The 16164-nt window shown below is 37.6% G+C and overlaps 1 protein-coding gene across 6 annotated transcripts in view; it reads left to right on the top strand.

The window, feature by feature from the left end:
* Positions 1–15943, top strand: part of LOC127663120 (fibroblast growth factor 13-like) — a 136077-nt gene extending 120134 nt beyond the window's left edge. For all 6 annotated transcript variants that reach the window (XM_052154579.1, XM_052154582.1, XM_052154577.1 and 3 more), the window contains 2 exons: positions 8083–8281; positions 14259–15943. In XM_052154579.1, coding sequence (XP_052010539.1) covers positions 8083–8281; positions 14259–14395 — 336 coding nt within the window. In that variant the 3' untranslated portion in view covers positions 14396–15943. The remainder of the gene's footprint in view (positions 1–8082; positions 8282–14258) is intronic.
* Positions 15944–16164: the final 221 nt, after the last annotated feature.

Below are 16164 nucleotides of genomic sequence, written 5' to 3'. Positions count from 1 at the left end.
TAGGAGAGGAGGCTATTGTCATATGGTAGTTATATTATGCCACATATGGTAGTCAAAGAAAGAAAAGTCTCCATCTCCATGTAGTTCATCCCATTATCTAAAGCAAGGTTTCTCAAACGTTTATGGAATGAGATCTAATTTATCATGTTATTGCTGCAAGATCTACCATGCATAATAATATATATATATATATATATCATAGACTGTAAAAAAAGATGGACGACACCCCTTCGCTCTTTTCCATTGGTGAGAATTGAAGCCGCCATTGTCCCGATATGGTGCTGACATCTTGGGACTTGAGTCTGCGAATTCGGGACCAGACCTGCACAGTAGTGAGCAGGAAGTAAAGCCACAAAATCAAGGCCCCGCCCTCACTCTCGCTGAATCAATCGCAAGCACACGCCCCTGCACTTTTGACTTATGACGGTGTGAAATAATTAATTATAGAAATGTAGATATTACATTTAAAGCTCCAATCTCCTCAGTCCTCCGAAGATCCCGAAAAAAAGTCAGTTGGTGCTTCAGTGACTACTTCCGCTCAGAGAACCTGTCAATCACAGCTGTCAATCATGATGTCACAGCACCGTTTTTATAGCATCAAATAACTAACTAAAAACAAACTTATTTTGAAAACAAACACTTGAAATTACATCAACGTGATAGAAACTACAGTAAATGACAGAAACTATCTTTGGAAAAAAGATATGTGAAGTGTAATTTAATTGTTTAGTTGGTCTCACGTCCTGTTGAATAACATGGGGAGGCGGGGTTTATGACCTATACTAGGATCAGTCACCGGGGGGCGATCGAGACGTTTTGGCTTCACTTTTGAGGGCTTGTGCGGCACACTTGATATATATATATATATATATATTGTCACAATACCAACATTTCTGTAGTTGTTAGTGAAATTTAAATTCTTGATACCAGCTTATCACTACAAATAATAACTCTAACTATTTGGTACAGTGCTTTTGTTAACAGCTTTAAATGTTTTTAACTGTAGTATCAAGTATTCCTGTAAATATTCAGAATGAAATGCTAAATAAAATGTAGGATATTTGGTACTGATGAATTTAGATGGGAACCATTGCCATTACATGTAAGGGTATTTGGTATTATTATTGTGCATTATTAGGTAATGAAATGTATAATGGAATTAGTTGTGTTCGACAACCATTATAAATTAGATAAATGACAAATAACTAGATTATTTGCCTGAATAAATTCTCCACCATTAAAATCATAATACAACGTCTCGTTGTATCCACTCACAATTTCTACTGTAAGGAATTAGCTTTAATAAGTAAATTATGATTACTAAGTCTGAGCAGTTAGAAGAGCATGGGAGACAAGAGACAACGAGAAATGGGACGTGTTCTTCCTGTTTGGAAACAATTTGAACTGAAATTGGCCGCATCCCCAAAGGTGTCCTGCACCAATCAGAAGTGACTTTTCAGAGTCATGTGGTCAACAGAGCTGTCTTGTCTGACAGTTGATTTTATGGTCCTTTGTTTCAGATTCTTTTAAATCTCCCATTTAGAAATAGTGCATGTTTTAATCATTAACTTTTATATCTTGCAAATGGTACAAGAGGCATGACATTTGTTGTCATCAGCTTTCTCTTTGTAACCAAGCAAACCTTTACATACTAAACATGACATTCTTTCATGGATATTATACTTGTAGGTAACAAAACATGAAAATCTCTGGTTACAAATCATACTGTTAATTCCTTGATTATACAACATTGATAAAACATTACACATTATAAAGCGGTAAATCATGGATTTAAATGCATTCTGTACATCTTAGAAGGTTAAATCAGTAAATCAGTACTTTGACTTTGTGTAGAATGTTCCTGGATTAAGATGAAATGTGTTAGTATTCAAGTCGTGCAAATCTGATGTTCTTTTGGAAATCTTTCAAAGAGAAGTCTGCTTTAATGCTGTGTGGAATTTCAGAAGGTGGTGGTGAGGGGCCTTTCTGACCAATGACCCTTTTTGCTTTAAATTAGGTTGTTTAGAGTGTCTTGACCATTTTATTGTCCAAAGACAGGCCTTCAGTAGGAAGTTGATGCTTGGTTAGTTATTTTATGATGCTGAGGAATTCCAGGATTAAAAAGGTTGTGTTTTTCCTAGATTCAAATCATGTATTTTCAATTGTTCTGCATGTATAATCCAACAAAAACTACTTCTGGTCTTCACTGTATAATACATGAATACTTTTTTAAAGCTTATAAATGTATCCACCAAGAATAGTGAATGGTTGTCTTGTTATGGTTGTTTGGAATTAACAACACACAGAGAGCAGCAGGACTATTAGGTTACATTCAGGGACATAGTTTCTGGGGTGATAGAGGGGTAGTGATTCCCGCTCTGTTGCTGATGTAATGAAGTTTCTATGCCATCTATTATCGGCATCAAGTGGCATCTTCATGTTACGGTAATGGCCTTTAAAAACATACCGCAACAAAAACTTTTTTTTTTTTTCAGTTAGTTTCAGAGCCATTAATTTTTATTTTAGTTTAGTTTTAAATATTCCAATTATGTTTTTTTTTTTTTTTTTTTTTTTTGCATTTAGTTTTAGTTTACAATAATAACCTTGGTCTGTGAAACAGAATAGCTATATAAGTGATATAGAAATGTTGTGGTAGGCCTTGTCTATTTAAACTGAAGGGAGGGAGAGTTGTTTTCTTTCAGTCCTCATTCTGAGTTAACTGTCTTCGTATTCATGCTGAGACATGCTGGGTGTCTCTGCCACAATACTCATAGCTGACTGGAGATGCATCAAACCATCTTGTGTGAATCGATTTTGCTGATGTTTATCTTAAGCGAAGTATCGATCTCAGATCTGTCCCAGCATCCCAGTATCTGGCATGTAATAACAGATCAGAGCACTGGCCCTCAGATTGGTAGTCCTTACAACGTCCTTACTTCTCTACCACTTTATTTTTCCTGTGTTAACGAAATATAGCTTAGCACCAACCCAACAGCCTGTCCCATAGGAGGTGCGATGTCACAGCTGCTATGTGACATCAGGAATGTTCCTGTCAGTGTGTGTGGGTTCTCGGTGTCCATTTGAGTCACTCGGAGCAGAAGGGATGAATTAAGTTTGTATGTTGAGCATTCGAGTACTCCTGTTGGCTCAAGGCTGACTGGGAAACAGATCGTCCTGTGATGTAAGTGAGAGTGGAGGAACCTTTACTACTGAAATAGCTTTATATAGAATATCCAAGTGTAACAGGAGCCAGCTGGTAGATAGCTGTGCAGTGTGTAAACCTCACTTTTCTGACATCAAGAGGTGCACTAGCGACTGACGCTTAAGGCTGTAGCCTTTAGCCTCCTTGTTAGAGCACCCGCCTCCCACGCCGGAGACCTAGGTTCGAGTCCCGTATGAAAGTCCCTGTGTGTGCTTGTCTTTGGAAAGAGAGGGGCGTGTCGAAGTCTAAGCCTCATGAAAGTTTCTACAACGAATAATACCACTTACAGCACCTATAAATGTAGTGAAAACATGACATTTATAATGCCATTTTATGATGCCATTGTTGCCTAGAATACTTTATTTGTTCTTAAACATTTTGCACGAACATACAGTATAGAGGTGATTAATGTAGTGATAAATATTTTGCTGTTATCAACAACAAAACCGTTGTGAGTGTTGCCATAGAAATGGATAATTATCGAGGTCCATCGACGTGAACAGTTCTGAGTAGAATTTCTGAGTTGACATCTCGTACAGTAATTCTGACATGACTTGAATTCAGTATTGATCTTCTAGTGGAAGAACGGCACTTATTGAATTTGCTTAGTAAAATATTGTTTAGGTGAAAAAATGTATGTGCTTAATTCATATGCCATTCATAATTGTGAATATGAATACATTAATGAAGCAGTTTTCAGCATAGCAGGCTTAAGACAAAGAACGAATGTGTGTATATTGTAAAGGAATTTAATGAATTTGCTTGTCTGGCAGGCTTTAGACAATTAACTTGACATTGTCTAAGAAAATGATCTTGTAACAGGTAAAGGATAGGCAAGGAGGAGGCGGGAACTGGCTGAACAATCAACATAAAATTTGAATGCACAAATTAACTTAAACAATGAACTTAAACAAACATAAACAGCGTGACCATGTGTCTCTCTCCTGAACTGGTGTTCCGGCTCCCATTTATATCTCTCTCCTGCTGATTAATTGACTCAACTGACTATGCACCCTCACAGCCTGGCCACACCCTCCTCTTCATCACACTCCTCCCCTGCCCGATTCAGGCCGGGCGCCATCCAGACTGGCCTACTAATTTTAAGCAGCTCTATTCCATAGAATAACAGTTTATAGTAATTTGCAGCTGTCAAGCTTCAAAAAGGACAAATACTATAAAGCACTATTAAAGATTCAGTATAAAGACAGCTTAAAGTTCATATGAATTGTGCATTATATTCCATGCTCTCTGGGGCCATACAATAGCATTGTTTTGTATGGACTACTTTTATGGTATTTCATAATTTTTTTTTTTCTCTTTGATCTTGACAGGAGTGTTCAATGTGAACTGTTTTTGTATGGAAAAGAGCAGCATTAGGATACTCCGAAAAGTTTGTTAAGATTCTATCGGGGAAATAAAACACAATGAGGGTCAACTTGAGCACATTAAATAATTTTGTGCATTTTATTTTTGCTAGTCAGCTGACACAGTCATGTCATTTTACAGATACATCAGTGACGAAAAGAAATTCAAATTATATTAGTCTTTTCAGTTAGATCAGGCAAATTGCTTGCAGTGCAGAGAATGTTTGTCTTGTACTGTGTGAACTTGTAAAATCGTGAATCTTTTAAAACCAAAAACTATAAAAAATTTTACCTTTTACCTTTATTGTATTTAAAGTCGTCATGACATGCTCTTTTTTTTAATAATTGTATTATCTTCCCTGAGGTCCACTTATAAAGTTAGTATAGTTTTTTGCACCAAAACAGTCAAATTATAATTATAATATTAATTTTCTTTTGTCATATATAATGTTTTCAACATTGTCTCTGAAGTCTTAAAGGGCCAAAGAGCTTTCAGACAGAAAGCCAATGTAAACACTCACTATTGTGATTAGCTAATATTGTGCAGGCCTTTCAATAAAGACATATTTAAAAATGTAATCCAAAGAAAATTAACAATCTCCACACAACATTATAAAACTACATTTCAGGGTTAACACATACTGTAATGTACACCCTGAATATATTCAAATGTTTACTCAAGCAGCACCATCAAAAAGTCATGACATGAAATATTCATGAATGAAATTGTTTACATATGGTTTTGCTGTCCAATAGTGTTTTAACTCCCCATCTTTCAACAACAGTTCCTTTGCAAAGCTTGAATCACATTGTGACTGGTTCACAAGAAATCCACGCTAAAATTGTGCAGGTTCATGTCGAAACATTTAAAATCCAGATGTAAATCTCCTTTGGATGAATCTCCCATGACAGGTCCTCTCTCTTCTTCTCCTGTGACTGACTGTGAGCACCAGTGGGCGGGGCCAAGAGTGCAATGATGAAAAATTGGTGTTGATGTCATGCTGAAGAGGCAGTCCTATGCAGATGTATTTTTTAAGTCTTTGTGATGTCACAAATTCCAAACAGGCCATTTCTAGAGCATGGTTTATATAAATGCTCTTTTTCTTTTAAGGAAGTTTTCATTTCTGAAACTTGCAGAATGTTTTTATAGTACAATGACCTCTTATTTGTCAAAAGATCAATGAAAATTGTATTCCTCATGCCATGACCACTTTAAAGCCTTTATTCAGAAAATGATTGCATTAAGTGCCTTATTTTAAAGAAATTAAGAGGCCCATTACACCCGTGACCCGACCCCCAAAATAGTTTGTTCCCCCCAATGTTCAAGATATGGTTATGGCCTTTTTTTGGGCGAAATTCTTGGCATGATATGCATGTGCAGACATACTTATGTAACTCTTGCAGTGAGCTTAAGAAAAAAAACACGATTTGCTGTTACTTCATTCGCTCTCTTCCCTTATAAATCGTGTGACTGCTGTAGATTTTCCTTTCGAGTGCATCAAGCTCTCCAAGTTGAAGTAACCCTAGTTATCTTTTCAGAGTGACACTCTTTCTTTCTTCCCTTGGCTCTGATGAAAAACATAGTTTGATTTACCACTCTCTCTCTCTCTCTGTAATATTTCCACATCATTTGCCACACTCAAACAGTAAAGATTACAGCCACAAGACCTTAAAGTGCTGTAATCCAGTTTAACTCAGCCATTCAGTTACTGCAGCAGCAGCCCAAAGGCTCAGTGAGGATAGTAATCTAACCTCTTCTAATGACTTTCTGTTCAGATTTACTTGGCTCCTAAATTTAAGAAAATGAATATGGCATGATTATTTGGATTTGAAAAACCAAGAATAATGAATTCGATATCCATTTAATAATTCTATAATCATAGTGATATGAAATTGTCAAAACCCCTCAGTTCTTTGGAAAACAATTCTGATCCATCTTTAGTAGGTGTGTTATGTAGCTTTGCAAAGGCATTGATCTATACTGGATGCTTTATTGGGCAGGTGAATGAGTTAGACACCCCTTGAAAAGCAATTAGTTAGCCAGATAACATGCAAAATTATGCAATTTGCTGTTTCTCCATGCACTGGCTCTCATCTTTTTACCCTCTTCCACGGTTTGCAATATCCTAACGAAGCACGTAGTCAATAATAGATCAGGCCTAGTGGGAGGCAAGCTTTTATAATGACTCAATGAAGTGCTCACGGTGCTCACACACACATTCAATACCACTGGATCCATAGACTGAGCCGCAGAAAGATCCATCCCCAAACTCCATTAGCATGTTTATGCAACGCCAGGACATAGATTGGTTTTGGAAGTGCTAATGATAGAGAGTGTGCGGCAGAGCAAGCAGAGGATTAAGGATTATAAGAAAATAAAAGGGGAAGTATTGATTTTAAAGGGGTGGCAAAGAAAAAGTGCAATTTTTTACACTGTGACCAAAGATTGTTTAATTACAACTTTGTGGGCAAGATCTGTCGATATACACTACTTAGCCAAAAGTATGTGCTCACCTGAGCACCACACATATAAGTGCTTGTTAAATATTAACTTTCAAAGTCATGGGCATTAATAGTGTGTTGGATCTTCTTTAGCTGATATCCCTGCCAAAATAATCCAGCATTGCTGGTCACCATCTTAAGTTGTGTTTTGTATGCTGGTCCCCCAGCATGGCTTGTTGGTATACTGGTGACACTACCAGGCTTTTTAATTAGCTAAACCAGCTTCACCTGAAAGACCATGATGGTCAACCAAGCTGGGTCAACCAGGTGGGTTTAGATGGTGAATAGCATGGCTATGCACCTAACTAGCATTAACCAGCTTAGACCAGCATGGGAATTTTTTTTTGCTGTGATAACAGCTTCATCTATTTTGGGTAGGCTTTCCACTTTACTTTTTATAACATGGCAGCAGAATTGTTCTCCTATTCAGTCACAAGAGCATCAGGAAGGTCAGGTGCTAATGTTAGGCAATGGATAGGCTTAAATTCTGATTTCCATTACATCCCAAAGGTGTTCACTGGGGTTCAAGTCTGGGCTTTGGGCAGGCAAGTCAAGTTCTTCCATATCAGACTCCATTTGAACATCTTTGCAATGATTTGAAATGCCAACTGTGAGCGAAGCCCCATCACCCAACATCAGTGCCTGACCTCACTTGCTCTTGTGTCTGAATGGGAGCAAATCCCTGCAGCCATGTTACTAAATACAGTATAGTGGAAAGCCTTTCTAGAAGAGTGGAAGCACTTACTGCAGCAAAGGGGGAATTGATGCCTATGGTTTTTAAATTAAAAGTGCATCAAGCACATATAGTGTCCACATACATATAGGCCACATAGTGTATTTTTGGCCCTTGTGTATGTCTGTACAGTACACGTTTAATTGTGTATCAGAAATGTACTTGTGCTTCTTTACACAATTTACACAAGTGCTGTTACTGTCTGCTGTGCAAAATAAAATACTTTTAGTATGATGCCAATCAAGGCTCATCTGTCATCTCTTCACTCTCTTGTTCTACAGGAACACTTCACACCAGAGTGCAAGTTTAAGGAATCAGTGTTTGAGAATTACTACGTGACATACTCCTCCATGATCTATAGACAGCAGCAGTCGGGCAGGGGCTGGTACCTGGGCCTAAACAAGGAAGGAGAGATCATGAAGGGCAACCATGTGAAGAAGAATAAGCCAGCCGCACACTTCCTTCCCAAGCCATTGAAAGGTATGTCACCACCTTACACCTGTCTTGACTCAAATTGGCTAGCTTTAGTATTTTCAAAGCTGAATCTAATGGACTTTGACAAAAACTGGTATCATATGGTCAGGGTTGGGAGGGTTACATTTGAAATGTATTCCACTACAGATGACAGAATACATGCTGTTAAATGTAATTTGTAACATATTCCTTTAGATTACTCAAGGTCAGTAACAATTTACTCGAGGTTTATTTCTTCTTCTGCTCGAAACTTACTTCAAACGTACTTCTTTGTCTGCTCGTATGAATGTACCCATCATAAGAAAGTGTTTCACTGCTGTTCAAATGCACTTTGGATTGCATCATTTATATGTATATATTTTTCCATCATAAAGGACTAAATATGAAATAAAACAAATGACAATAAAATACTAAGTAATCTCTTCAGTAATCAAAATACTTTTTGAATGTAACTGTATTCTAATTTAATCTACCAATTATTTAAATTGTAACTGTAGTGGAATACAGTTACTAATATTTTGTATTTTAGATAAGTAATCCCATTACAGGTATTTCCGTTACTCCCAACCATGCATATGGTAATACCAATTTTCTTTGTTGTAAAGTGGAGACCAAATCCGAGACCACGTTGAAAACCTGGGATTTAAAATCCAGTTTAAACCTTGAATAAGCTACATTTGAGGACTTTGACCTAAACAAAGACGATTATGTATTAAGATTTTGCACCATTTCTAGGTCACTAATCAAATGTAAGCAAATTTGACAATTTTATTTACCTTATTAACTTTGTACAAAAGGTCAGATTTCATTGATTCCTTATAAGCACACAAGATGCTTATTGGAACATTCTCAAATCATACTGAGATTACATAGATCTTTAGGTTTTGTACTTTTGGAGCCCTTGCTAGCTCAAGTGAATGTTGTCATTAAAGCAAAAGCCAAATTCTAAAAAAATATATAATTTTTTATTAAATTATTTGTATCAAATAAAATGTATAAAAGCAAAAAAAGCTTGTTTATCTTTACTAGTGTATACCATAGGGCTCACTAATTGTTTGAGTACCATGGCATTAGGTGCTGTATGCAGCTCCAAACTACTTGAAAAAAACATTATTGTAGTACTGCTGTTCTTTTGTCATTTCCATTGTCAAAATGAAACTCCATTAGATGTGCACCAGTATCCGTGGTGCACATCTGATTATAGACTTTGGAGCTGTGAGCACACAATCTGCTCTTCCATTGTCACAGAAAATAAAATGCTCTGTCTCTCCACTTGTTTCGTGCCATGCACAGTTTTCTCCATGTGCCTGGGAAAACGCCTGTCCCAGGCTCTGTGCCCAGGTGATGAGGTGTGGATAGTGCCGTAGAGTCCAAGGAACATTGAGTCCACAGCACAACCACACCATTTAAAGCATTGTCTGTGGTGGAAGGCTCTGCGATGATAAGGCAGGCTGCTGGGCCTTTGAAAACACACTGAGCGGAACCCTTCCATCCAGGCCAAGGCAGCCAACTCGGAGTAGAATATAACAGTGCTTTGTTAAAGTTCATGACTTTCATCTACAGGCAGCATACTTCCCTGTCAACAAACAGAGAGAGAGGGATTCGTGCAGACAGGGTGTGGCAGAGATATTGGAAGAGGGTAGATGATAAAGAGTTGTTCTAAGAATAAATCCTAACTCAGTAGAAAAAAAACCTTTTGTTGCTATAAAACCGTGCTTTACTTTTCTAGTGGGTCTGTGAAATATCAAGTGAAACTCGTCATTCGTAATGAGAAGGTCATTGGAGGACTGCTAAAGCAGTTCTCTGTTACTGCTTACTTTGGACAACAATGGTGTAAGGAAACTGAAAATAGTGTGGCCATGTCCAAACTATGTGAAAACTCATTTATGCGTCTCATTCAATTTGGAACAGCATTTTCCTCCAGATACCTCTGATCTGTGTCTTTACATATTTGTATGCACTCATATTTTGCTATGAGTGTCATCCACATAGATTTAGAAAACATCTACACGTATTTGCTTTCCTTTTAAAGGAATTTAAAAAATGATTGATTTTTTTTTTACACCTGGAACTTGCTTAAAGTGTTCACCCAAAAATGAAAATGATCTCATCGTTTACTCACCCTCATGCCATCCCAGATGTGAATTACTTTCTTTCTTAAGTAGAACACAAATATTTTTTGACAAATATCTCAGCTCTGTAGGTCCATACAATGTAAGTGAATTGTGATCAGACCTTTTGTAGCTCCAAAAATCACATAAAGGAAACATAAATGTAATCCATACGCCTCCAGTGGTGAAATCCATATCTCCAGAACCTCTATAATAGGTGTGGGTGAGAAAAAGAACAATATTTAAGTCATTTTAACTAAACAGGCAAGACTTTTAGGTGTAAAAGTGAAAGTGGAGATTTTGCATAATAGAAGGCCTTAAATTTGGATCTGTTTCTCACCCACACCTATTATATTGCTTGTGAAGATATGGAGTTTTTTGGATTACTTCTATGCTTCCTATATGTAATATTTGGAGCTACAAAGGCCTGATCACCATTCACTTGCATTGTATGGACCTTCAGAGCTGAAATAGTCGTCTAAAAAATATTTGTTTGTGATCTGCATAAGAGAGAAAGTCACTCAAATCTGGCATGGCATGAGGATGCAGAAAAGAGAATTTTCATTTTGGGTGAACTATCCCTTTAAGTATGCCCTATTAGGAATAACTGCTTTATCAAAAATATATAGGATGATTGATTTACATTTATGCATTTGGCAGACACTTTTATCCAAAGCGACTTATTACAGGGACAATCCCCCAGGAGCAATCTGGAGTTAAGTGCCTTGCTCAAGGACACAATGGTGGTGGCTGTGGGGCTCGAACCAGGTCCTTCTGAATACCAGATTACCAGTTATGTGCTTAGACCACTACGCCACCACCACTCCCTATAGATTGATCTGTTATGTCACATGAAAAGGAATGAAGGCATACATTTTAAAACAATAAGACACATTTTACATAAATATTACTCTTATCAGTGTGTGTCAAAAATGTGCTAATTTTAAAGTGAACATGGTAACAAGTTTTTTTAAAAATAAGGTCTTATAGAGGATCTGGTATAATTAAGTTACTTGTCGAAATAAATAACAGAATTAAGATTATTATTAGAAATGGGTGTCTAACAGATTAACAACTTTTTGTTCTCAGATAAATGTTTTAGCATTGTAAATGCATTTCCTCTTAAGGTGCTTCTAGTGTGTTGAGAGGATAATGGAGAAACATTGATAATGTAATAGAGAGAGAGGAGTAATGTGTTAGCTTTGAGGGACAGTTTGATGTTACTTGGTCTAGATTGCATTCACTGTCAAGATATTTTTACTAAGGCTGAAAGCAGTAGCCATCACACAGCCATTTAGTGAGGCCAGTGGAACAAGACAAAGTACACTTATATTAAAAATAAATTTTTTGAAAAACTAAAAAACATGCAATTTTGCTCTGATTATTTTGACTGGAAAACAAGACAAAGATACTGTTTAAGAATAGGGTTGTTGCTGTGTAAGCCAAAGACATTAACATACTCAAGATGAAATGCTTCATACTGATTTGCAGAGGTCCTTAAAACTGTATGTTAAAATACATGAAAAATTATTACGGCATGTAGAAAAGTAAAAAAATGTGTGAGATATGTTGTTTGAACTACTGAGGAGAATTACATTGTTCGAAGAGTGAGAGAGAGGGAGAAGAAAGAGAGAAGAATTGTAATGTCACTGGCTAGCTTATAAAGATTCTCAAGCAGTAGTCTTCCAGGGACCAATTAAGAAACTGTCTTCTCGCTGTGAACATTGGATCAACTGCCAGCTCACAAACTAGTTCCAACCCAGAGTGCACACATAGAAAGTCAGCTATAGGAGCAATATCATCATTGCCAAACAATCAGGCAACACAAGAGTTCATCTTCTAATGGGACTGCACTCCATAATCTCTTCAATTACTGTAATTAGTTAAAAAAAAAATCTAAAAGTGCAATTTACATGCAAAAAAACGTATTGCCATATGTATTGATGCAGTCACACTTAGGCACAGAACATTTAAGTTGGTAGATGACCAAGGCCAGAGAAAGCCATACAGAGCACTAATAATGACCAACCTCCAGTCTCTGGGACTTTTGTATCCTTCCAGTGCAAAGCTCTGCACTTGCCAATAAGTCAAGTATTAATTCTTAGAGCTTTCCACTTAAGTGCTGTATCGATTGCCTGTTTCATGCAGAAGAAGCTTTGTGTAAGATTAAAGGAAGAGTTTGTTATGCTCCTTATATGGCATATCCGTGGTACGTTCAGACATCACGTGGAATTTTAGCACATTGGCTGCTGTCTAGTGGATTTCTTGAGTGATGTTTAAAGTCTTGCCTGACATGGATTACAGAGGTCTTTCTGGTAAGCAGGAAGGTAGAGCAATGTGTTGTACAGCAAGACACAGGTAAAAGCTCCCTAAAATCATATGTTTCTGTCCAAAAAATTAGGCAAACAAGTTTAAAGGTACCTCTTAGGATTTAAAGCCCTTTTGTTTTTGCTACATTCTCCAATAACCACTATCTTCACAGCTTGCTCTTCTCTACAATGTAGCAGCAATTTATCCATGTAGATGTGCAATTTGCACATCTGCTTTATGAATTAGCAGTGTTGTTTTGCTCATTCTCTCTTTAAGGTGAGCTACTAAAAGCATAAAGATTTTGCTTGGATTTTAGAATTATGACCAACCTTAACATTTAGCAACTTCAGAGCATTGCAGAATACATCTAAAACTTAGCCAACACATTTGATAAACATTTGTGACTAAATAATTGTTTAGAAAATTTCAAAAGGCATTTGCCTTGACATTTATCCATTATTACGCACACAATGTTTTATAAAAGGTATAGACCCCTCATGTCAGATGTTGCCTCTTAAACACCATTGCTGATCATTTTTGATGGGACATTTTGTCTTTAAAAAGGCTCTTAGTGTTTTATGAAATATTTTATAAGATGAATCTTCTGAGAAGAATAGTTTATCCGAAAATGATAATCCTGTCATAATTTACATGTCACCCACAGGTTGTTACAAACCTGTATGACTTTATTCCTTATGAGATGCCAGTCACATTAGAACAGGGTAGGCAACCTATGGCACGCATGCCATCATTGGTACCCAGATGGGTAATCACTGGCATGCCAGCTAAAGCGAGAGACCTAGGCAATTTTTTTATATAAATTACGTACCTGAATTCCAGTCTACATCTTGATGTAATCCTTGCTCAAGATAACACAATGTGTTTTCATGAGCTGATGGGAGATGAAACAAAAAGTTCAAATGTGACGAGACTGCAGTAGGCTACACCCAACAGATTCGTGCAGCACGTGCAAGACATTTGTGCATCACGAGCTGGCAGCGATTTCGGTTTGTCGCGCGAGTCAATGTGGGCTGGGCTGGGCTGGGCTGGGCTGGGCTGGGCTGGGCTGGGCTGGGCTGGGCTGGGCTGGGCTGGGCTGGGCTGGGCTGGGCTTGGCTTAGGCTGCGTGGATGATAGCCTAAATTCTGTGTTTCATTTGTTTCTTTTTGCTTTCAGAGCAACACGTGATGTAATAAGGAAAACACACTATTAATCATTGAGATTTCCAACCCAGCATACAGGTGCACCATCCTTAAACCATGGTCACATTCAAAATTACATTAGCGATTAAAAAAGAAAACATAAACCCACATTTGTGACCCACAAGATGCTCTGTGAAAATTTACATGCAGGATCATGATTATATCATAATCATCAGGTTTTACATTAACTTTTTTTATTTTCATGTAGCAAAGTTTTGTTTTAATAACCTGTACTAAATTAGTGGATTCTAATAAGAGGCATTCTTACATCCAAATGAATCTTACTAACCACACGCTCTCTCTCTCTCTCTCTCTCTCTCTCTCTCTCTCAATCTATATCTCTATTCTCCTGTTCTTTAGTGGCCATGTACAGAGAGCCCTCTCTGCATGACCTGACTGAGTTCTCACGTTCTGGCAGCGGCACACCCACAAAGAGCCGGAGTGCCTCAGCTGTGTTGAATGGAGGCAAAGCTGTGAGTCAGCACGAGTCTACGTAGCCCGGTTCTCCTGGCCCGACCCGCTACCTTACGCCTTCACCAAAACCTCTGAATGCTTGTGACTTCACACAGACTTCGCCCTTCTCAGCGGTTCAGGACAACACAACATGAAACACCACATTACCAAGCTACATTTTCCAAACTAGAGAAACGTTTGATTGGCCTTCATCAAATTCAGCTCATCTTTTTCATTTGGATTTTCATTTATAGACATTTCTTTCACCACTATCATTGCATTTGCATACAAAACACAAAAATTGTAGCCTTTAATATGATGGGACATTCATTTTTATTCACTCTCAGCCACTGGCACTAAAACGAAGTTAGCTTTACCTTCACTTCTCATCAAGGTTCATTTACTAGCATCATATGTTCTGATCAAGTAATACATTTGTTAAGCGTTCAGGGCAGTAAGTGAGGGTTTAGCTGCTTTGGTGGATGTGGTGGAAAAAAGGCACCCCTGTCCTCTATGCTTCCTGAGTGTGAAGTGATAGAGAAGCCCCCTTCTCCTGTGTGGGGCAGGAGCTAGCTCTCCTGCATTCTAGTGCACTCGCTCGGAGGGTTCACTCTCTAGCATGGGAATATAAAGCCTGCATTCTGTTCACATGAAGAGAAGAGAAGAGTTGAGTCTCTCAAAGCTGAGAGGTCATGACTCCGCCTTGCTTGCTAATTGTTTGAATTAGCTGTAAGCCTTTCTTACTTTTTCTCCCTCTTGTTCTTCCCTCAAATAGGTGTTAATTAAAAAAAAAAAAAATTATAATAATAATTTTGAGGTTAAAATAGTGTCTGGGAGATCCAGCACATCAAAGGGAGGGGGAGGGGTTGGGGGTTCATTTTTTAAGAAAATGCTTTGACTGGAGCGCTTTTTAACATGTGATTTGAAAGTTCTGTTCAGTTCAGTCTCCCCTTTTGTCTCTTTTGTGTCCTGTTGTCTCTTTCTAAGTTCCTTTAATCTGTGTGCTTGTGTTTTTGCCTTACCTGTCTGTGTCTACTCTCCTTTGGTCAATGCTGGTCACCATTACTTGTGATTTTGTGAGACATGGCGGGATTCCCATGGGGAGTCTTTTTTGTGTATGTAACTTATGATGGTGACAATTTTATATATAAACATGCAAACAAAAAAATGTACTGTGGAATTTCAGTTGGTTTAATTTCTTTAGGGTATGTCTTGTTTGTAAAAGTGAAAAAAAAAAATCTTCTTGTACAGGGCATGTACAAATCAGGTTGTGTATAATAAGGTCCCTTTTTGTGGGCGGCGGTATGTATACTTTCCCTCTGGTAACATAACTTCATATATGCTACAGGGGGCTCTTCTCTTTTCTGTTTACTTCTGGATTTTCTTATTTTAGGTGAACATACAATATCTGTTGCATGGGAGACTGCAGGGAGGTGAGGAATAGAGCTGCATGATATAGGCTATGTGTATTAAATTCCTCATTGGATCATGTGTTCCAAATCACAAGGATTAAACTGAAAAACAACATGTATGAACTGTCTGGCACTCTGCCTGGTACCTTCAAGTTGTTTCTTATTTATTGTGTACATAAAATGCACTGAATAAAATGTTTGTATTAAGATATACTTTTAAAACGTGTCTGTGTGCTTAATTTGCTCACTGTGTACTTGACTGTATAATAACTAATAACTCTAATTACCTTTTGCAGAAGATGTTGACTGATTTATCATCTTTGCCAATTAATTGGTGCTAATATTTGGGGTGAATGAATCAATCGTTTATCCTCAATAATTAACAATGATAGCTCATTGAT

The sequence above is a fragment of the Xyrauchen texanus genome, chromosome 23 (assembly GCF_025860055.1).
Source record: "Xyrauchen texanus isolate HMW12.3.18 chromosome 23, RBS_HiC_50CHRs, whole genome shotgun sequence".
Taxonomy (NCBI): Eukaryota; Metazoa; Chordata; class Actinopteri; order Cypriniformes; family Catostomidae; genus Xyrauchen; species Xyrauchen texanus.
Note: the sequence above shows the minus strand (reverse complement) of the source record. Positions and strands in the feature narration are given on the sequence as shown.